A 23,849-nucleotide genomic window follows, 5' to 3' on the forward strand; every position below is an offset into this window, starting at 1 on the left:
TAGTGAAAAAATTATAATTGTTATAGTACAGTACCTGACTTGTGCTCTGTCCTTCACCTGCAGTAAAATAGGTAACTTCAGTTATTATCCATTTGGGGAGCAGCGTCTGTATCTCTGTGGGGGCCCTGAAAACTCTCAAAGTATAAACAATAGCAGAGAGTTGCTGTTCACAAGGATACCTAAGTTTTATAGGGATCAATTAGTTAACTATTTACAATCTATGTTTTTTAAGGAATGAGTGGAGATTCAGTACTCAATGTTTAACACTTTGTTTTACTACAGAGGCAAATAAGGCCTGCAGAACTTAAGAAGCACCTAGCATTTCATTCTCTCAATTAGTACAGAAGGCAGCAGATACTGCATATGTATATACTTTGAAAACAATAAATGTTATACTTTTAAAAAAAGTATCATTTCTGATTTCCAACATATTATAGAGTTGATGACATAAAACAATAAAAGCTTAAAAGGTAAAAATGGAGTGGGACATATAGAATTCAGTTAGGTCCATGGGGCATCAGAAGGTTTGACTCAGCAACTTTTGAATTGCGTGTGTGTGTGTGTGTGTGTGTGTGTGTGTGTGTTTGAGATTGAGAGAGAGAGAGAGACAGAGAGAGATCACGTGTGGCAGTCAGAAAACAACTTACAGAAGTTTGTTTTCTCCTTCTCCAAGCGGTTTCCAGGAATCAGTCTGGTTGGAAGGCTTGATGGCCAGCACCCTTATCTGCTGAGTCATCTCACTGGACCTGATTCAGTACCTTTAAGTAACTGCCTAAATTACTCTAAGTGCAAAAATTCTGACACAGTAATCTTGTATTAAGAACTTAGTTATATAGAGATTGAGATTCTGTAAGTGTGATAAAATACTTATCTCAGATGTCAAAATCACCTGGAGGTCTTAAGAAAACAGATTGCTGGTTCTAACACCCAGCATTTTGATGAAATAGGCCTATGGATTTGCATTCTTAAAATACTTCAAGGTGCTGGGTGGTGTAGCAGAGATCCTGGAACCACATTTTGGGAAAGTGCTGCTTCAGGAGATAGAATGTACTTGTCCTACTCTACAGTTGATTTATAAAAAAAAAACATTTATCTGCGTCAGTAATTAGGACGTGCTTCCCAAGTCCACAGCCAATTCTTACCTCTCTGAGAAGTAAAGCATTTGCTGTAATTTGTTTAATTGTGCTTATTTTTAGATTGTACTTTCTTGGAATTTCTCACGATCACAAGGCCGCACTTGCCTTCTTTGTGTCTTCTCGCTAGTGTGAGTGTTCGGGTTTCTCCTCAGATACGGAGAAGGTATAGATCCGAACAGTTCCACAGAACTGAACTCCCAGCCTCGGCCTAACACCAGCACCCTTGCTTTCCCCCAAGAGCAAACACTCCGCTGGAGTTTTCCGCATTTAGCGGTCCTTTTGTCATGTGTACAATGTCCTAGAGAATATTTAAGTAGGAAGGAAGGCATGTTGGTACTCGGAGCACATTTGGACATCCAGAATTGATTCTGCAGTCTTCCCTTTACGCGGAGCAATGTGCAAAATGTCAGGGTTCCAATCTTCGTTTCTACCCTGATTATAATCCTTTCTTTCTAAACACTGAAGCATATGCACATACATATGCATGAAGCGCATGAAATCTGGAACAGAAGCTCCGCGACCTTGGACTGGCCCGCGCAGCTATTTATTCTGCTTAACTCATCATTGAATCTTAAGGTCAAATGAATGTTTTCTCAGTGCCCTAGGACCAGAAATGGACTACTCATAGGGGAACCCTGAAGGATAAAGGTACAAGCTTATAACTATCATCAAAAGGACAAGAGGTGAGCTCCCTTGAAATTCAAGTCTAGGGAAGCTGAGGAATTTCTGCTGCTTAGCATCTTGCCAGATCGTAATCAGAGTTCCTCAATTGATCTGAACATTTCTGAAGAACGTTGACCGTTATCCACAATATTGTACAAGCCCTTGGAGCACCGGGCGTTGGTACAAGACGCTGTAGTAGAATCATCTTTCAGGGAAATTCATAGGCTCAAGAAAAGAAAATACCTAAATCTGGGCCCTCAAGTAGAAAATGAACCTTGGATTTAAGCTACAGTGTCCTCCTCCCCATGTCCTCCTCCACCCCTCACGGACTCTACTTTTTCAGTGCTAATTCCAAACAGATCATAAGCATCTTCATACATCCTTTTCTCCATCTCTCCCCTTTGTTGCAGTAATGTCTATTGGCAGTACTTAGAGCTGTATTTTAATGTTTGAGTATAAGTATTTCCTTAATGAAATACTAGGTTTCCTATTTATTTCCATGAAGTTAGGATCACATGAAAGTATCATTGTTATAATCTATCTAAGATTTGCAGGTAAGGTATTAGCATTCTGGTAAATATATCACAAGATATTTTCTTCACCCTCTGAAGGAATCAACTAGAATCGCCCAAGTAAGTCTTATTGTATTTTTTCTTATTGTAATTTTTATTAAGTTTTTTTAATATTAGTTACAGTTTATTTACTTTGTATCCCAGCTGTAGCCCCCTACCTCAATCCCTCCCAATCCCATCCTCCCTCTCCCATCTTCTCCCTGCTCCTCTCTAAGTCCACTGATAGGGGAGGTTCTTTTCCCCTTCCATCTGACCCTAGTTTATCAGGTCTCTTTAGGATTGGCTGCAATGTCCTCCTCTGTGACCTAGCAAGGCTGCTCCTCCCTCAGGGAAAGGGGGTCAAAAAGCCAGCTATTGAGTTCATGTCAGAAACAGTCCCTGTTCCTTTTACTAGGGAACCCACTTGGATACAGAGCTGCCATGGGCTAATTGAAAACTTATTCTATTTTTTATCCTTGCTGAAAGTATAAGTTCTAGGAAATTTAGTGGTATTTAGTTGCTCTTAGAATATTTACTTTCAAATTCACAAAATAGTAAACCCCATCAGAGCACAGTAAGGCATAGTACGATAGAATGTAAAAAGGTTGGAAACTCTATACAAGGTCTCAGTGCTGTTAATAAATTTCCAAAATGCATCCATGATACACAGAGATATATAAGTACTATGTATATAGTAAGTAGTTATGGGCAATAGGAATGGCTAATTCTGTTAGTAATAATCATATCTCAGTTAAATCTTTTGGCTGGATACCACCATGCAAGGTTTCAGTGGCTAGTTCTAATAAATATATCATGGTCACTTTGTTTTCTACAATGTCACGGACAAACAGGAGAATCAGACATTGCCTTTCTATAATAGTAGAAAAGAATGACAAAGGTAGCATTTTCCTTAGGTGCTTACCACATACTAAGAGAAATAAAATTCTAAGAATGTTTTATGCTGAGAATGGCCTCGGGAGAACGCTGTGAAAGGCACAGCACTCTATGGAAGAAGGTGCTTCTATGTTATTCCACCAGGTACAGTAAAGATGTGTGATGGGAAATAAAAGCAAGACAATAAAGAAAACATAATGTGTACATTACTAGATGAGTGAGCTTGATGGTATAATTACTGCAAAGATGAGAGGAGAATAAATTTTGTCTTCAAAATTACTTCCCTTCAAACTTTAAACCTTGGAAAAATTTTCAGGTGGAATGAATTTTATTACATCATAGATGAATTGTTACAGTATTATTTTAAAAAGATCTCTAGTGTGTAGATGATTATAGTCAACAGAAAACAATGACAGTATCACAATATTTCAATTTAACGTTAACATTATTGGAAGTGTGACTCTTTACATGCTTTGTACACCATTTTGGAAAATTGAAACATTCATACAGAAATAAGATATGATATTATGATATCTTTAAATGTGGATACCATGGAGAAAGGAACCACCAATTATATGTTATATAGCTATGTTGGTAGAATGTTCTTGGCTAAAACTTCATCAGGATTTACGGTCCAATCCGGCCTATCTAAATGACTGAGCAAAACAAAAACTCTTTTCATGTTTACAAATAAAGTTACCTGAAGAAAAAAAGAAATAAATCTATGGTCCAAAAGATATTCTATAGAAAATAAGCTGAACACTTTTAGTAAACACCTGTGAAAACAAAACTGGAAAGAATGCACAATTTTCCTAAAATGTTTTCTATTTCGTTAATACATAGAAATTTCATTTTTGTGTTTTGTAATCTTTGGGCTCAGTAACTCTGCTAAAAGTGTTGAATGGGTCATTATTTTAATTTACATTCCTTATGGATTTTATGTACTTTAATAATGGTATGATTAAATGGCCTTTAAAAAGATCCAGGCTGACATATGAGCTTTAAATATCTCATAAAACTCATATCTCATGTGTTTTCTCTCTAATGAAACAGAAAAGGATAAATCAGTAGTCCATCAAGTTAACTAAAACCCAGAACACTCTCAAACATTTTTTTAGAAAAGCTTGGATCGTCTTGGAAGCAAATCAAGTCAAATTTTCTTCAATATTTTGTCTGTTTTACGGATATCAATTTTATTCAAATCTACTGCTTCAAACCTGTTAGTAAGAAAAATACCAACAGTGATGTATCACATTTTATCCTTTTCAAGCATATTCAACCAAAAAGCAGTAATTATATGACTATAACATAGAAACAGCTACACATCAGCAATGTTATCTCATCCATGATCAAGAAATTTGAAAAATCAGCCTTATAATTTGGAAAGTAACTAAAAGCAGGCATTTGCATATTTCATGTAGGGTTGACTTACTCATGGAAGCTCTCTTCCCACCCCACACCCTGCCCCAGCTATATGACACATAAAGCTTCCAAATCTTTCTACCTGGAGTATTTAGTAATCACCATTTAATGACAAACGCAAAAAATTGGTTTTGCAAAGAACTACTATTGTTCTTTTCTCTTAAATAAAATTCCAATTTTATTCGGACTTACTTCTTTTTCAGCATCCTCAAGTTTCTTCTTCTTACTTTCTGGCATCAGGTCATCGAGCCAGCTGAGTTCCCGTTTGGTAAACAAGAAGTCCATCAATTTTCTCACAAATACCAGGGCCAACACCTGAAGAACACAGGAAAGTAATTTAAAATGAAAAACAAAACAATGAAAAAAATAAAAGAACGAAAGAAAGGAAGAAAGGAAGGATGGAAGGAAGGAAGATATAGACAAGTCTGTATTAGGAGTGATATTAAACTAAATATTGGAAATACATGTGTTTAAAACATGGTCTGATCTTTCATTCCTTTTCTTTTCAAAGCACCAGAATGAAATTTAAGAACAGGGACTGTCTCTGACATGAACTCAGTGGCTAGCTCTTTGATCACCTCCCCCTGAGGGAAGAGCAACCTTATTAGGCCACAGAGGAGGACAATGCAGCCAGTCTTGATGAGACCTGATAGGCTAGGGTCAGAGGGAAGGGGAGGAGGACCTCCCCTAGCAGTGGACTTGGGGAAGGACATGGGAGGAGTTAAGGGAGGGAGGGTGAGATTGAGAGGGGATGAGGGAGGGAGTTACAGCTGGGATACAAAGTGAATAAACTGTAATTAATAAAAAAATAACTTAATTTAAAAAAGATTGTATTCAATGTTGAAGGCATTTTAAAGAAAGTTTATAGTCTATAAAATATATTTGATTATGCTTCCCTAAATACATAATTAAAAGCTTAAACCATGATAAATAAACATTAGAAGATTCTTATTATGCCAATAATTTCTGAATTATGCATAGCCATTCAAATTTGCTAAACCTTTTAATGTAATTGAAATTTGTCTGAAACATTTAATCAAATTTCATTTTTAAAATTCCCTTGATTTTTCATATTTATTAGTATTGCAATGCTAATTTAAAAAATTTTCATTTTCCATCCTGCTTTCAATTAATTACTAGATTATGGATGACAAAAAAAAAAAAAAAGAAAAAAAAAAAAAAACTGCTAAAAAAAAAGAAAAACGCAAAATATCTTTCAAACCCTATTTTAGTGCCCATGTTTATCCTAGCTTTTCTAGAAAGTGTTCAGAGTGATTCAGGGCCACTCTATGGTTGCAGTTTTAGTTCATGTGTATTCCAAAATTCACTCAAAGAGAAAATTAGTTGAAGGAAGTTTCATACCATCATAGGAAAGACGATAGCAGCTCTCGAAACTTTGATTATCCACAAAAGGCCAAGACAACTCATCTGAATGACTGTGAAGAGATGGACTTTCCGGAGAGGCACATGCCTTAGATAGATAAAATCTGGTTGATGTTTGGCCGGCATCCAGAAGAGTTTTATTCTATCAAATAACTAAAAGATTAAACAGACTAGATTGCATCTCAGAACAAGACAACAGTAACTGTAGGACAATTAGATAGTATTACATTCAAATGGCATAGTTGTGGAAATTGGAGGACAATGGAATTGACAGATTTTGGGCTTTAAAAGTAGCCTGATAGAATATTATGCTAATATTATAACAGGTGTCGTTTAAAAGGGAAAGCCAGTGGTACATTGTGCTGCCCTGAGAACCAGTACCTTGACAAGACAAATAAAATCACCCTCTTTTTGTTTCTCACTTCATAATTGCTCCCTTCTGTCCCACATATTGGTCTTCTCTGCGTCATGTGGTCAGTGTGCTTCCTTCTCTCCTGTAGAGGGCTTTGGCTTGTACTAATTACCATGCTGAGAATTCCCAGACCCATTTCTGTCTCCCCCAAGCTCCACACAAACCCAGCATCCTGGTAGAGTGCCTTGGATTCATTACTGAGCCCTGCTGTCTTGACTTTGCCCCTTTGGTCCCCAACAAAGGATTTGATGCTGTCTTTAGAAACATATGCATCTTTACCATAAAGGTTTGGCTTACCTATATTTTTGTTACCGAAGTGTTTTATTCTATTTTGTTGAAGTTATTTTTCTTGGGGGCTGGGGAGATAGTGCAAGCCTGAGGGTCTGACTTCAGATTGCCAGCACACATGTAAAAGATGGACACAGTCAGTCCAGCAAGTCTGTGAGCTCCAGGTTCACTGAGAGGCCTAGTCTCAGAAAACAAGGCAGCAAGTGCCTGAGGAAGATGCCCAATGCTGACTTCTGGCCTCCACATGCACGCACACATCTACACGTGAACCCATGCATTCATAGCTATATGTGCCTGCACCCACACCCGCACAAATGCATACAGATAACATATCAATGCAGACACATACAGAAATGCAAAACTATCTTACTTGGATCAATTGAAAATATAGATGGGGCCAGTGTAATCAATGGATCATCTTTCAATTTTGTCATCGTGATAGATAAAATAACTCTAAATTTATTTTATAAACTCATTTCTATGGAATCTTACTTCAACACATTTTATTGACTAACTCATTTTAGTACACATTAGTTTTATTTTGTGTGAGCCACTTGTTTAATCTTTAGGCCAAATTCTGTTGTTGATAACATTTCCAACAAGAAGTGGTTACTTAAAAAATAAAGGTTTTGACCACTGTCAATCACTATTCCATTTCATAAAATTCTTTATGATAAAATAACCTATGCATTTTCAAAAGAACATTGATAAATACAATATTTCTTAGCTACCATAAGAAAAGTTTCAGCTGCTATCATAAAATATTTCAGGCTTTACTCTGCAGATAGACAAGTGTCTATACAGTTAGGGTTAGAGCATCTTGCATTTGTTAAAACCCAATTTTATATGAGATAGGTGATAGGACATAAAAAATCACAAACCTATCATCTCTTTGGTGATCTCTGTCTTAAGTATAGCAAACTGCTCTTCAGTTATCTGAACTATAATCATACATGCATTACTTCACCTGTTAAAGTTCATTCATCACCTTCCAAAGCTATTTGCCAAAGCCCCTGACAGCACTAACTTCTAACACATTGTTTGCTCACCTCTCGTGTGTGTGTGTGTGTGTGTGCACGCACGCGCGCGTGCATGCGTGTGTGCCTTTTCTACTTTATAACCATCTCTTCAAGCGAGGAAGCATTTAACAAATACAATTTTGTGCATAGTGGAAATAAGAATAGGGAAGAAACTAAATCCTCTAGCTTACAACTGAATGTCTGTTCCTATAGGATCCCCCCCACACATCATTCTCCTCTTAGGGAGCTATGTTGTTGCATAAGTGTGCTTCAGTGAGTGGGTGCTTCAATTGTTATTGTTTAAGTGGCACATTTGCTTCACTTTGGATCCCTGAAATGTTGGAATGAATATAGATGTGGTTATATATTTGAATACAGAAACAGCATTCATGAGAACATTGTGATCTGTTTTTTCTGCCATATTTCACAGCGAGAAGCCTACATAGTAAGTTCCTTAATAGTGCCAAAAAGCCAGGTGACATAAAGTTTCCTCCAACTCGCTTGGTAACAAAGTAGCACGCTTCTTGAGCTATCTAACATATACAGCTAAGATGTTTGCTTTTCTTATTATTACTACAGGAATACAGATCGTGGTAAATATACTCTAAGATTTGTATTTGGCTTAAAAACATGTAATATCTCCCAATCCAGTTAGTTTCAGCTCCCAGTAGGAATTTCAACTGTTCACTTAAAATTTCACTAGTTCTATGTCTCAGTGTGAGGCCTGACAAAGTGTGCCTTGGCTTTCTATTTCATTAGTGCGATTTAAAACTCACTAAACTTGACTTGAGGACTTCGGTGTTCTCCACAATTCCATTTGAAAAGATCCCAAATAATTCTAAAATTTGACATTTTGTTTAATTCTAAACCACATGGGTAAAAAGATTACTTGAGCAGAATTAGAAGAAAATCTCCCCACAATTATTTCATTTTGTTTTTAAATTCCTGCTGTTATGTTTATGTGAGCCTGTGGCCTAATGAGAAATGCTTTCCACTTACAGACGAAATCACTACTCATTGAAACTTTTGCCAAATTTTAAATGAGCAGGTTAAATCTTATTTGTGAAAAATTTTAAAACACATCAGTTCTCTATCACCCCTTTCCTTCCTAGAGGCATAGAGTCCTTACACCTTGTGTATTTTAGTGTCTTACAATGGCTTCATGTTGAGGCTTTTGCCTCCGCTCTGACAACCAACATTGTACCAGGGTCTGGATGCTGCTCCTCTCAAAATCAGTAGGCAGCTGGCCAGAGACCTGGTGCTTCTTGTTCGTCAGCCAGGACCTCTCTATGTTTTGATCAGCAGTTAGAGCAGTTACCATAGTAAAAGCTGCACTTAATATTACTTTTAGTTAAAAAAAATCTGTACAATAAATGAGCCTCAATATAATCTCTCATGAAGAAAATGAAGTGTTTTGGCTGAATAGTATTGTTATAAACAAAGACAATTCAGAGGTACAGTTAAGTAGATGTCTGTATTCATTTCTGAAGGTTACAGAAGAAATTACTACAGCATTTTGGTTTAATGCAGCAACATACTATTGTTTAGTTGTGGCGGTCAGAAGTACAAAAATGGAGATTTTAGCAGGATTCTGACCCCTCTGTAAGGCTAAAGAGAGAATGTTTTTCCACTTCTTTCAGCTCTTGATGGCTTCCTGTATTCTTACATTGTGGCAGCAAAACTCTAACCTCTACCTCCATCCTAACACAGCCCTCTTACCTATGAGTGTGTCCTGTCAGATATGGATTGAGTCTCTGGGTATGTTCCCTACAGGTTCATGCTCTGAACACTTCATCTCCAGTGCTGACACTGCTTTAGCATGTAGCAGTGGGAGAGCAAAAGTAGGTCCCTGGGGCCAGGCCTTTGTAAGCTACAGCCAGCCAATAGTTCAAGTACCACACTTTCTGACTTCTGTTTTGTTGCCTTGTGACCAACCATTACCACATGTTCCCACTACTGGGACAGAACTACTCTACCAAGGCTGCCCTGTTATGATGGTCTGAAATCTCCTGGTAGCGTGAGCAAAATAAATGGTTCTACTCTTAAGTTTTCAGGTATCTTGGTTAAAGAATTACAAATAATAAATCCTCTTGGTTCATAAGTACTCAGGTCATTAATTTAGTGAGACATGACTTTGAGGGACCACACAAAGTCAAACCTGTAATAGCTTCCTAAAAGAAATCAGCAGAAAGAATTTGCCAATAGCTCTCCAAAGGTTCAGAGTACACCCATGTAGGTTTGCAAATGTGTCTACATATTCTCTGACACTCCTCAGTAAGTGAGATCTAATTTCCTTCCTCTTTTACAAAATATGGACTTGGTGGTTCATTTCAAACCAACAGAACAACAGAAAGACTGACAAGGTCACCTGTGATTTTGGAGAGTAAACCAAAAAGCATTCTCTCTGTCTCTGTCTCTCTCCATCCCTCCTTTATTTCCCACCCCTTCTCACACATACTTTTGTATTGCTCACTCCAAAGAAGTTAACTTTAATGTGAGCATTCATAAGCATAGAGTTGTGCTTGTGGCCAAAATCTGAGGACTCCTGATAATAAAGGGAGAGGAACCAGTAAAACCACTTGCTCTCAGCCATGTTTAAAGTCATCTTGAAGATGATCTTCTAACTCTATTAAGCCTCCAGATTAAGCCTCTAGAAACCCTTGTCAACCAAAAGAAAGATTTTTGACCCAGAACCATGTAGCTAATAGTCCAGATTCATAACTTGCAAATATTGAGATAAAGGATATTTCCTGCTTTAGCTACTAAATTACATTTTAGGCAGGAAAAATAAAACTAACAAATACCTAAAATATTTATTCAAACAATATTTAAACCATACTTTCACTTACATTTAATGTTCCTTGTTCTATGCCTTTATTGTAACTTAATTTTCAAAATAATTCTATGATGTAATTGTAATAAAAAAAAAAAAAGAACAAACATCAAAGAAAAAGAAAAGTAACCGGGATCTTATTCTTTTGACAAATTGCTTTTATTTCTCTACCTTGAGCCCAAGCTCAGAACTTTGCAAATGTATGGCAGGTTTTCCTTTCCTTTGTACAGCAAAGACTTTGCCATGTTTCTTTTGTGATCATTTTTACTAGAATTTTCAGTAAATGTATTTTACTTTATGTTCCAATATTTAACAATATATGTTGCATGCAACACTTTCTTTTGAAGAAATTGTCTTTTGTGTAAGGTATTTTTCTATTGTTGCGGATAAATTCCAAGTCTTGATTGAGTATTTGCATTTGTATGTATTTTGAAATGAACTTAATTCATTTTCTAAAAGGGTGGTGAAAACCAAACTTTTCGTTTTTTTAACTCATTATTTTTTTTAAATTTTTATTTTTTAATATTAGTTACAGTTTATTAACTTTGTATCCCAGCTGTATCCTGCTCCCTCATTCTCTCCCATTCCCACCTTCCCTCTCTCACCTTCTCCCTACCCCTTTCCCAGTCTATTGATAGGGGAGGACCTCCTCCCCTTTCATCTGACCCTAGCTTATCAGATCTCATCAGGACTGGCTGCAATATCCTCCTCTGTGGCCTAGTAAGGCTGCTCCTCCCTGACGGGGGGGGGGGGTGCGGGGGGAAGGATGGAGAGGGGAGGTCAAAGAGCCAGCCATTGAGTTCATGTCAGAAATAGTTCCTGTTCCCCTTACTAGGGTACCCACTTGGATACTGAGCTGCCATGGGCTACATCTGAGCAGGGGTTCTAAGGTATAACCATACATGGTCCTTAGCAAGCTTTTCAGCGTTAATGTATTTATAGTAAACAGTAGCTCAACTGGCAAAGTGTTTGCTGTACAAGCATGAAGACCAAAGTTAGGTCCTCAGAGCTCACATAATAAAGCCAGTCTTATGGCGCTTGATTGTATTCTGAGGGCTGGGAAAACAGAGAGAGCAACATCCCTGGATTCACTGGCCAGCCACTCTAACCAAGACAGTGATATTCCGTGGTTGTCCTCTGGCCTCCACATGTACATGCATTCTCCCTTCAAACACACACATACACACAGATAAACACACACGTACACAGATGTGCACACGCACACATGAACATGCACATAATAATTTAAGGTTATTAATCTTTGTGGTTGGAGATAGCACATAAATGAGAGGGTGCTCACTTAACAGAGAATCATCTACAATTCTGGCCACTTTCATAAAATTTATGTGTGGTTGGACAGTCTCGCCTCAGATAATCCTTGCTGTCACATGACTCAGCATCTATTACGTTACAGCAGATATGCCTGTAAGAGTAAAGTAATTTACCTGAATTCCCTTTAGAGATGAAGCACCCATATAAAGAAACACTCCATATAACACTGGCATGGGGATAAACTGTAAAAAAACACAATTAGAAAAATGGCAGCCATCATTTCCCAACATATGGTCATTCAGTTTCACACTTACCAAAGAGGGGAAAAAGGAAAGTGCAAAACATTCTAGAAGCAAGTATAGCACAAAAATCAGAAGACATAATTTCAAATTATACCTTAGCATTTTTTAAATCTGTGTAACATTAAACAGTTACTTACACTGTCTGTACCTTAATTTCTTGGTATCTAAAAAAATATGATAACAGTAGTCACTGTAAGTATTAAACTTTTTCTATAAACTGCGTTTCCTAAGAAATAGTACCATAAAACCATTACTGCACCACAATAAATACTGACTGTTAGCCACTTTAAGGACAGTTTACATTCTATTTTAGAATAGTAAGATATCTGGATCAAAGGTAAAGAATGAAGTTTTACTTTAACAGTTTGGTCCTTTGTTGTGGCTAATATTTGTTAACGCGTGGACTGTTCAAGTTTCTTGGGTTAGCTCAATTTATACAGTATACTAGTGCTTACATAACAGAAATATAAGTTTTCAATGGTTAAATACAAGATGCTATGAAAGTTAAACAATTCAAATAGTATTTAACTCAATCAAGATGGATGATAATTCATAATGTGGCTATAAGAGTATCTGCCGGAGTCATATGACAAAACAGTAATTTCTTTACTGTGACTCAAAGTTAACGCAATAATTTTAAATGCGAAAATTACTTATAGGCCGTGATGATTTGATGCAGTGTTTGTGTGAGGCCTTCAGAATATAAAGCTGTCTGTGTGATGACGGCATAGTCGTTGTCCTGTCTGCATCACTGACTTATGTAATAGTCGATCTACAGACTGACACAGTAATAGAAACTTTAACTTGGGTAGAACTGTAGTGAGTTCAGTCACCAGCTACTCAGAGAGTGTGACCTTTCCGATGGCTTGAAAGCTATAAACCAATTTTTTTTTTTTTCTGCCACAAAGTATAACAAAGTTGTACTTTCAAGTACTTTAAGGATTCTAAAACTCAGGACAAATTTAATAAACTTGGTGAAGGAGAATTAAATAAACTTTTTTTTTAATTACCACTTTTATCTCATGGCATGTAATATTTATAAATTTATGCCTATATTAAAACGGTATCTTAAACATATATATTCTTTCTCTCATTCACAAGGGATAATTTTATTACCTTCAGAATACTGGTCATAAAAACTGATGAACCCATAAGAATAAAAATCATGAGCCCAGTCACCCTCTGCTCTCTAATGCCGAGAAACTTGGGCTGTTCTCCTGGAGCGGAGCACTCTGATTCCAGCTTCAGACTGTTGACATGAGTGATAGAGAGGACTGTGGCGGCCACAAACCACGGCAGCCCCATAATGGAGCACACCCCGAGCATGACAGCCACCATTAGCAGATCCAGGTGATAGCCACAGCCTTTCTATTAAAAGAATAGAAAAAGAGAAGGGAATGGCGTCACCAACAGCTACTGATGGCTTGGTTGACAACAGAAACCACTTCCTGACAACACCAAGAAGCCCCTTACAGCAGGTGCCCTAGAGCTAACTTCTAAGATACAGTTTTTAACAGCCTTCTCTCATTTTAGGCCTGATGTTTTATTGGAAAACATAATATCATACAGCCTAATCTCCCTTATTTATTCTCACTTTTTTAATTTTTATTTTTTATATTAATTACAGGCTATTTACTTTGTATCCCAGCTGTAGCCCACTCCCTCATTCCCTCCCAATCCCATCCTCCCTCCATCCCTCATCTCCTCCCTGCCCCTCTCTAAGTCCACTGAGTTCATGTCAGAGACAGCCTCTGTTCCCCTCACTAGGAAAACCCACTTAAATGCTGAACTGCCTTGGGCTACGTCTGAGCAGGGGTTCTAGGTTATATCTGTGCATGGTCCTTTTATCTCAGTACATTGTGACCTTCTTCTCATTTTATTGCCTTCTCAACAGCCAAAGAAACAAGCCATCCTTTGAAATAGGAGCATTTGTACTTTCTGTCCCCTCTGTAATTCCACTCCATCATTACCATCCGGAACTCGAGTGCAGGCAGAAAATTAAGTGAAGTAAAGTAGGCGCCACAGTGCTCTCGAGAAGGGTTGATTGGGTTAGATCTCTGAGAAGAGAACTCAGACACACTGAAGAGCACAATTGTCCTCTCCTTCTGTGCTCTGGAGATGAAGGAAGTTTAACAGCTCAGTGGCAGCAAAAATCTTGATTTACATTATGTCTTAGGTCTTACTTTCATTTTTTTCAATACTACTTCATGGAAGCTCATGTAACATAATGACTAAGAGGGTATGTTCTGGAAACACATTGCTGGGTTCAAATGAGGGCAAGCACTGGGCCTATGTGGGTCTTCACCAGGCCCTCTGCATGTATGTTATGGCTGTAAGCTTGGTGGTTCTGCTGGACTCCTAACAGTGGGAGTGGTATATCTCTAACTCTTTCGCCTGCTCTTGGGGCTCCTTTCCTTCAGCTGGGTTGCATTGTTCAGTCTCCATAAGAAGGCTTTTGCCTTATCTTACACTTCTTTGTCCTGTCCTGTTCACTGTTATCTCTTGGAGGCCTGCTATTTTCTGAAGAGGAAATGAATAAGGAGTGGATCTGGGAGGAGTAGAGGGAGGGAAAATCTTGGTCAGATGTACTTTATGAGAGAAGAAACTATTTTCAGGTTTTTAAAAAAAGGGGGGGGGGAATTTAAAAAACAAAAAAACAAATGATAGCTCAAAAATGACCTTAGGTCAATCATTTAATCTCTTAGGCCTCTTTCTATCTCAGAGAAGTTAATAATATTAATAACAGGCATCTCATTAAGTTGTAATAATTAACTTACTTAATTTTAGAAACCATTGAAAATAATGTGAGCTATATCATAAATACCAAGTGTATGTTAGGTTCTACTATAATAAAACCAAGCGTATTAAAGATGGAAAATATCAAATCATTCCTTAGTATTTTCCATAATTTCTTAGCATAATTATTAACACACAAGAAACAAGCAATAGAAGTTACAAACTAAAATTTTTTCTCTTTCTTTCTCTTTATTTTCTTTCTTTCTTTCTCTCAATTTTAAATACAATGTCTCCTTATGTAGTCTGTGTCCTGCAATCATTATATAGTTGAGCCTGTCCTTGAACTCATAGGCAATCCTCTTACATCTGCCTCCTGAGTGGAATGGGTTTTAAATTTTTTTATTTTAATTTTTTTATAAAGAAACATATATTCTTTTAACACATCTTAAAATTCAATGTAATAATTGTAACAGTAGAATAAATAGAGTAGTTACATTTGGTATGATAGTGAGAATACCAAGAGTATCCAGAAAGTGAAAAAACATCTTGGTGTCAGCATAACCAAAAATGGCTTCAGTAAAATGAAAAAGCCATCAGCAAAACATTTTCTAAGCTATAGTAAAAAAAAGTCCAAGTGGATCAAAGACCTCAATATAAAACCAGACACACTAAATAAACCAGTTAGAAGAAAAAGTCGGGGAGAACCTTGAACTCATTGGCACCAGAGAAAACTTCCTGAACAGAACACCAACAACACAGGCTCTAAGATCAACAATTAATACATGGGACCTCATGAAACTGAAAACTTCTATAAAGCAAAGGACACTGTTGTCAGAAAAAAATGACAGCCTACATGTTGGGAAAGGAACTTCTCCAATCCTGTATCTGACAAAGGGCTAATATCCAGAATATATAAAGAACTCAAGAAGTTAAATAGCAACAAATCAAGTAATCTAATTAAAAAAATGGGGTATAGAGCTAAAGAGAGAGATTTCTCAATAGAGGAATATCAAGTGGCAGAGAAACACTTAAAGAAACGCTCAACATCCTTAGCTATCAGGGAAATGCAAATCAAAACGACCCTGAGATTTCACCTTACACCTATCAGAATGGCCAAGATGAAAAACTCAAGTGACAACGCATGCTGAAGAGGATGTGGAGAAAGATTAACCCTCCTCCATTGCTGGTTAGAATGTAACCTTATACAACCACTTTGGAAATCAATCTGGTGCTTTCTCAGCCAATTAGGACTAAAGCTTCCTTGAGATACAGCTATACCACTCCTAGGCATATATCCAAAATATGGTCAAGTACACAACAAGGATATTTGTTCAACCATGTTTGTAGCAGCTTTATTTGTAATAGCTAGAACCTGGAAACAACCCAGATGTCCATCAATGGAGGAGTGGATACAGAAATTGTGGTACATTTACACAATGAAATACTACTCAGCAATTTAAAAAAAGGAAATCATGATATTTGCAGGTAAATGGTAGGAACTAGAAAAGATCATCCTGAGTGAGGTATCCCAGAAGCAAAAAGACACACATGGTATATGCTCACTTATAAGTGGGTATTAGACATGGGATAATCTTACTAAAATCTGTACACCTAAAGAAGCTAAGCAAGAAGGAGAACCCTGGATAAGATGATCAATCCTCATGCAGAAAGGCAAATGGAGCAGACATTGGAAGAGGGAGAAAACAGGGAACAGGATAGGAGCCCACCACAGAGGGGCTCTGAAAAACTCTACCCAGCACGGTATCAATGGAGAGGCTGAGACTCATAGCCAAACTTTGGGCAGAGTGCATGAAATCTTATGAAAGAAGGGGGAGATAGAAGGACCTGGAGGGGTCAGGAGCTCCACAAGGAGAGCAACAGAACCAAAAAAGCTGGACCCAGGGGTCTTTTCTGAGACTGATACTCCAATCAAGGACCATTCATGAAGATAACCTAGAACCCCTGCTCAGATGTAGCCCATGGCAGCTCAGTGTCCAAGTGGGTTTCCTAGTAATGGGAACAGGGACTGTCCCTGACATGAACTCAGTGGCTGGCTCTGTGATCACTTCCCCTGAGGGGGGGTGGTACAGCCTTACTAGGCCATAGGGGAAGACAATGCAGCCAGTCCTGATGGGAACTGATAGGCTGGGATCAGATGGAAGAGGAGGAGGACTTCCCCTATCAGTGGACTGGGAGAGGGACATGGGAGAAGAAGAGGGAGGAAATGTGAGATTGGGAGGGGGGCAAGGGAGGGGGCTACAGCTGGGATACAAAGTGAATAAACTGTAATTAATAAAACAATAAATACATTAAAAGATAGCAGAAAACTCAAGCCCTTAAAAAGCAGTGCCTGAAGCAGTTACAAATGTGTGTTGTTCTAGGGACTGCAAATTAGAATGTGAGTTAGAATCTACAGATTCCTGCATCTGAGGGGATTCCATGCAACTGTGCCACTGGGACTATTTTAAATTATGGTGCTACCAAAATGAATGGGATCTGCGAGAAGTGCCCAGGGCCACAAAATGAACATCAAAAGGAAAAAGATGGCAGGGCCCTGGAGAGTTGAAGGTTTAAAAAAAAAAATATATATATATATATATATAGTTATTTTAGCACATATGAACTTTCTCAGTGTCAACATTCACCAAATTTAATAATGTGAGGTAAGTCTTCTTCATGACAATAATTTCCTGCAGTACTTATTAGTTTTTTAAAAATTTGATATAAATGTAAACAGTGTAATTTTGGATTTCTGGAAGTGGGCAAGATAATTATTTCAGAGAGAACAACTTTGTCTTTAAAATGAATACATGATTTCCCTTAATTATGCTGTAAAATGAGAACAATCTGACTTAATGCAAACCAAAGGAGATAAAGCAGTTCTGACATTTCCACTTATTAATCAGCAGCCTTCTTCTTGCCTTTCTTTTAAAATGCTTTTTAAAACTTGGTTGTTGCAAACAAATTATTAGATGATTAGGCCTGCCAGCCAAAGGGAAGTATCCTTTGTCAGAGAGAGACCTCTGTACCTTGTAACATATTTCTGTAGGTTTTTTTTTTTTTTTTTCAAAAATAAAGACAGAACTGTAGCTTTTATTCTCACATCCATCCTTGAATCATGGGAAATGGACATATGGGAGGAAAAGGGAACATAGCAACAGGTGATGCTACACCAGACCCCACTAAAACCAACATGCAGCAAGACAAGAGGCCAGCCAAGAGGACCATCTGATACCCAGATGCCACTGCTGAAAAAAATCATTTCAAAGCTTGGCAGCAATTTCCTGCATCTGTCAAGTCAACCACATAAAAGACTATAGATTGACATGAAGAACCAGGCTGACAAAGAGGGCAAAAAAGAACATATCAAATGGCATAATCATCAAGGGAATGTGGTGCCAAATGAATGCTGCAAATGCATTCATTTACTCGAGTGATCTGGGATTGTATTGCTGTTTATTAAAAATGATGTCAAAAGAAGCCTGAACTGTCTACAGAAACATGTAGAAATCCCAGAGCTGGATCTTAATAGAAACTTTCTTTTTCTACAAAATAATGTCTCCCTTTATTTCTGCTTTTACAGAATATGCTCTAAACAAAACCAAGCTTTTGTTTTTTAATGCCTTTAAAAGGTATCTAGTTAATCCCCCATTCTAAAATAAAAATATAAATTCTAGAGAAAGTATGGATTTATTTGTGCATCTATATAACATATAACAATTGTCTTGGTCATATTTTAATTTGGGGGGGCTGCTTTTATGCTTGCATGACACAAAGCTCAGTGGGGTGACTTGCAGTTTTACTAATGATGCTCCCTCATTCTCAGGTATAGTAAGTTATGTAACGAATGAGTTAGTAGTCTCTGTAGCTCAACATTTTGTCCTGTATTTACTACTTCAAAATTATTGTAAAAATATTTTCTTGTCATGAAAAATATCACGTAAAAGAAAATGACTAGTTTTGGCAATGAGGTGTGCAAAATCAAAAGATCTATAATACATTTAGAAGAGGTAGAAAGTGACATGAATTCTGAGATGACCTGAGGAGATTATGTGCACTTGGATACATGTTGTGAAGACATGCTTGCACAGAAACGAAAGAACACGATTCACAGAACAATTCCAGACAACGTTCCAATCACAGCAACAATGAGCTTTCAATGAGAAAACTACGGAAGGGCTGAAAGTGTAGTTAGCTTGTGATTTTGGGATATACTCAGGGAACATCTCTTCATGATTAAGAAGTTCATGTAAAAGCCAGGAAATTAAAAAAAAAAATTCAGTGTAGCAACAGGCAGGGAGAATAGTCATGGGCCAAACTGTTATTCTGAGTAAACAGTGTTCTGAGAAGGTGATATTTTTGTGGTTGTCAAGAGGAAAATCAAAGCAATAGATTACGTTATGGTGGAACTTATAGGAGAAGAATGGCTATAGGCAAAATAAATAAGGTTTTATTGTTTCTGAATTACGAGGAGACTGGAGAGCTATATCCAAGGTAAGCGGGGAACGCTCGGATGGCAGTGTTCTGCTGCTGTGAACACGTCCTGTATTGTCTTATTATGATCAATGTTTGATTCTTCCTGGTCTGTTTATCAAGCCTCTCTATCATGAAAAACACAAATTTTTAAATATTTTTCTGCATTGGTGAAGATAAATGTAAAAATAAAAATAAATGAATAGTTGATATCAGTTGGTAGCATAGTGAAGACAGTTGCTCCATGAAAATGTCTCTCTTCTTACACAGGGAGCTGGTTATTAATCGTATTATCAAACAATGTCAATACCCCATGGCCTAAGATTTTATTTATTTTTAATTTTTTTTGAGGTAGTTTTGCTCTGTAGTCAGGGTAGCCTTGAACTCATGATGATCCTCCTGACTCAGTCTCCCAAGTGCTGGAATTTCAAGTATTAGTCACAATATCCTGTATTCCTAAGACTTCACAAAAATTTAAAATATATATCATCAATACTTAAACAACCTTATTTAACAAAAGCTACAAGCAAATTGAATTAATTATTTTTATAAGAAGTTTCATCTTAAATTCTTTCTACAAGAGAATAAGGAATGCTCATTCTTTCTAATATATACTGCAAACACCTTAACATAATTTATTACAAATAATTGTACATCCTTATAGCTATGCTTATTGATAATATCAATGAAATTATACTTCAGATACTTCAATTATCCTAATACATTTATCAAATTGTATATAGCACAATAGTTGTTACTTCAGCAATAATTTTGAGATTAAAAGATGCATAAAGGTAGCTGGCAACTTCTTCAGCTTCAGGACACTGTTCACGTCCGATTTTACAAGGTTTGATTCTAATTTTTAAACAAACCATCAGCTGATAGAAACAGATGCAGAGACCCAAAGCCAAACAATGGGCTGAACTCTGGGAGTTTTGTGGAAGAGTTGGAGGAAAGACAGAGGAAGCTGCAGGGGTCAAGGACAGCACAAGAAGATCTAGAGTAAACTAGACTGGGCCTGTGGGGGACACACAGAGACTGAACCACCAACCAAAAAACATGCATGGGCTGGACTTAGACCTGCTACACATATGTAGCAGATGTGCAGGTTGGTCACATATGGGTCCCCTTAACGGTGGGAGTAGGGGCTGTCCCCAATTCTGTCACCTGCCTCGGGATCCACTTTCCCTAGCTGGGCTGCCTTGTCAGGCCTCAGTGGGAGAGGATGTGCTTAGCCCTGCTGTGACTTGAGGTGCCTGGGTGAGTGGGTACCCCTCAGGGGCTTCCCCTTCTCTGAGAAAGGGAAGGGATGTGCAAGTGTGACTGGGGATGGGCAAGGGAGCTGGGATCAAGCTGTAAAATAAATAAAATGGATTTATTTATTTAACCACTGTAAAATAAAATGTATTTTATTAACAAGGAAAATTTACAGCAGTTAAATAAAGAAATAAAATTTTAATTAACTATAATTACTTCATCCTTCCTTTTCCGCTTCCTCTTTTCAACCTTTGCCATGCCCCTACCTCCCTTTCAAATTCATGGCCTCTTTTTCTTTATTATTGTTACATACATAACACACACACACACACACACACAAATACATGAATACAACCTACTGATTTCATTTGGTATTACTTGTGTGTATATGACTACAGCGCTAACCATTTGGTACCGGCTAATCAATTAGGGGGCTCATCCCTGGAAAAGACTAATTCTCCCTCTCTCAGCAATCATTAGCTGCGTCTAGTTCTTTGTCTGGTAAAGAGTTCTGTGAGATTTCCTTCTTCATGTTAACATCTCTCTCTTTTTATTATTATTTATTACGATGTATTCACTTTGTAATCCGCTGTAGCCTCCTACCTCATCTCCTCCCAGTCCCTCCCTCTCTCCCTCTTCCCCCAACCTTCCCCTAATTTCGTCCCCTAGTCCACTGATAGGGGAGGGCCTCCATCCCTAATATCTGACCCTAGCCTATCAGGTCTCATCAGGACTGACTGCATCATCTTCCTCTGTGGCCTAGAGGGAGGTGATCAAAGAGTAGGCAACTGAGTTCATGTCAGTGACTGCCCCTGCTCCCCTTACTAGGAAACCTACATGAGACTGAGTTGCTCATGATCTGTATCTGTGAGGTCTAGGTCCTCTCCCTGCATGGTCCTTGGTTGATTCATAGTCTCTGGAGGGCCCCCTGGGCCCAGATATTTTGGTCCTGTTGCTTTCCTTGTGGAGCTCCTGTCCCCTCCAGGCCTTTCTATCACCCCCACTTCCATAAGGTTCCCTGCATATCTCTTGGTGTTGTCCTTGTTGAAGTTTCATAAATGTAGATTTCCTATCTCACAGCAAACTTCCTGTTCTTCTGGCTTTTACAGTTATTCTGCTCTCTCTCCCTTTATTGATTCTGATTATTTTTAACAATTCAATATTTATTTAAGATTTACATATAAAAATGATAACACTTATGCTCCATACAAATTGAATGATGATGAAAAAATTTAATTACTTACAGTTGCAAATCAGCAGGCCAGAATACATTAAATAAAATCTATTTGCATTTAAAAGTTATTAAAAAATCTGCAATAATGTTCAAAGATGTCACTTATAATCTATAGTATTTGTGAACAAAGTTTTCCTTTGTTTTAGGCATTACAAACAAATAATAATTTTTAAATATATTCAGTGAAACATACCTGGAGACATGGTCCTTAAAATAATGAACATACTTAGTGTCAAATAAAGGAACAGAGAAATCCCAGACATAAGTCAAGTTGATAATAAAATTGTATTTCACCATAATTGAATATTTCCCTAAATTAATGTTAAGCATGTTACCTTTTAAACTCTTTTAAATCCTAAACATAAGAATTCAGTCTTTGGAGGTTAGTCAAATGTTGGAACCACATTTTCATGTTTCCATAATACAAAGTGTCCTAGAACACAATAAAAACTATGAACCTGAAAATAGAATTTTATACTGAACAAATGAAACACAATACAAGCCAAACCTATGACCAGCAATTCCTATCAGCTAGGTAAAAATCATTTAAATTATAATGGATGTTAAAACACACCTTTAGCTTATGCTCTTTTCTGTTGATTATGACAGCTGTAATCTGTTGGTCCATGAAAATTAGGATAGTACAAAGCAAAGCTGGGATAATGGCAGCTATAATTGTCCACCACGGGTTTGGTCCTAAAGGCGTAACAAACCATCCACGGTCGTCTCTGGTAGGCTGGGAAGAAAATGTAAGCATACATATCAGTAGCTAGACTGATAAATATCTAATCAAACTAAGTCATACAGACGCAAACATGGAAAACGTAGTTATGGAATGATTGGCTGATAATTTAATAAATAATGAACTCTTGGAGCATTTACATCATTAAGAGATAGGCTAGGGTCAGATAGAAGGAGAAGTGGACTAGGGGAGAAGCATAGGGGGAGAAGAGGCAGGGAGGGTAGAACTGAGAGGATATGAGGGAGGGGGCCACAGACAGGATACAAATTGAATAAATTGTAATAAATGATAATAATTAAAAAACAAAAAAGGATATTGTCACAGGTATTGTAAAAAAAAAAAAAAAAGAACACCATTCTACTTGTTTTATCTTTTAACCCATTTTCTCTTCATAACACTGTAAAGATGAAATTGAGACATAGAGCGCAACAGTAAATTGTCTAAGGTTCCAGGTCTGTTAATTAATTGAGGTTGAATTTTGGCTAGCAGACTAATTTAAAAGGTATTCTCCATCAACACCTGTATTAAATAAATAACAGCAAAACACCATTTACTGTCTCTATTTAAAATTGCCCATTGAATACTATGCTAGAAGCAAGATGGAACTTTCTTTTAGGTTAGAATCACAAGTAGAAATGTAAACAGAATGTTTTGGTATAATACGGAATTTATTCTAGGTGTGTGCCCAGGCTACTGCATGACAAAAAAGAACAAACAGAAACTTAGTGACATCAGAAGCGCAGCAAAAGGTTCAAAACATGGTCCCAGAGGAATTCATTATGACAGCAAATGATCCTATGATTGAGTCCCTAGCTCTGCTTGAAAGATGAGAAAACAGGCTGAGACAGTAAATTACTGGCTTCAAGGACATATCCTGCCCTTATAACGTGGTTGCAATACTCATCCCAAGCCTATTCTTATCTGTTTTTCAAACCCTATTCACTTCACAGTTTTGCCTCACAATAATGCATGTTCCTTAGTTTCAGAAGGCTTCTGTAGTGTTTAGGCATGTTGTATTGCATGTATACATTCTAACTGTAACAGAAAAACATTTAATCAGTCTTCAGGTTTCATTTTTATAATTCTTTTTAGTATTAGACAATTTATTTCTTAATCTATGAATGTATATTGTTCACGCTCTCATGAAAATCCCAGGTACTGGAGCCACAGATATCATCTATCAGACACAGAGAGGTAGAAAAGCAGAAGTATATTAAGTGCTAGATAAGGTA

General features: G+C 37.3%; 1 protein-coding gene across 5 annotated transcripts in view; it reads right to left on the bottom strand.

Annotated features, from left to right (window-relative positions):
- Slc4a10 (solute carrier family 4 member 10) overlaps positions 1-23,849 on the bottom strand; it is a 295,608-nt gene that overhangs the window by 21,126 nt on the left and 250,633 nt on the right. For all 5 annotated transcript variants that reach the window (XM_055599957.1, XM_055599954.1, XM_055599956.1 and 2 more), the window contains 5 exons: positions 22,450-22,611; positions 13,292-13,543; positions 12,047-12,115; positions 6,029-6,202; positions 4,859-4,981 (listed from right to left, as the gene is read on the bottom strand). In XM_055599957.1, coding sequence (XP_055455932.1) covers positions 4,859-4,981; positions 6,029-6,202; positions 12,047-12,115; positions 13,292-13,543; positions 22,450-22,611 — 780 coding nt within the window. The remainder of the gene's footprint in view (positions 1-4,858; positions 4,982-6,028; positions 6,203-12,046; positions 12,116-13,291; positions 13,544-22,449; positions 22,612-23,849) is intronic.

This window comes from Psammomys obesus, unplaced genomic scaffold (genome assembly GCF_907164565.1).
Source record: "Psammomys obesus unplaced genomic scaffold, mPsaObe1.curated_primary_1811, whole genome shotgun sequence".
NCBI lineage: Eukaryota > Metazoa > Chordata > Mammalia > Rodentia > Muridae > Psammomys > Psammomys obesus.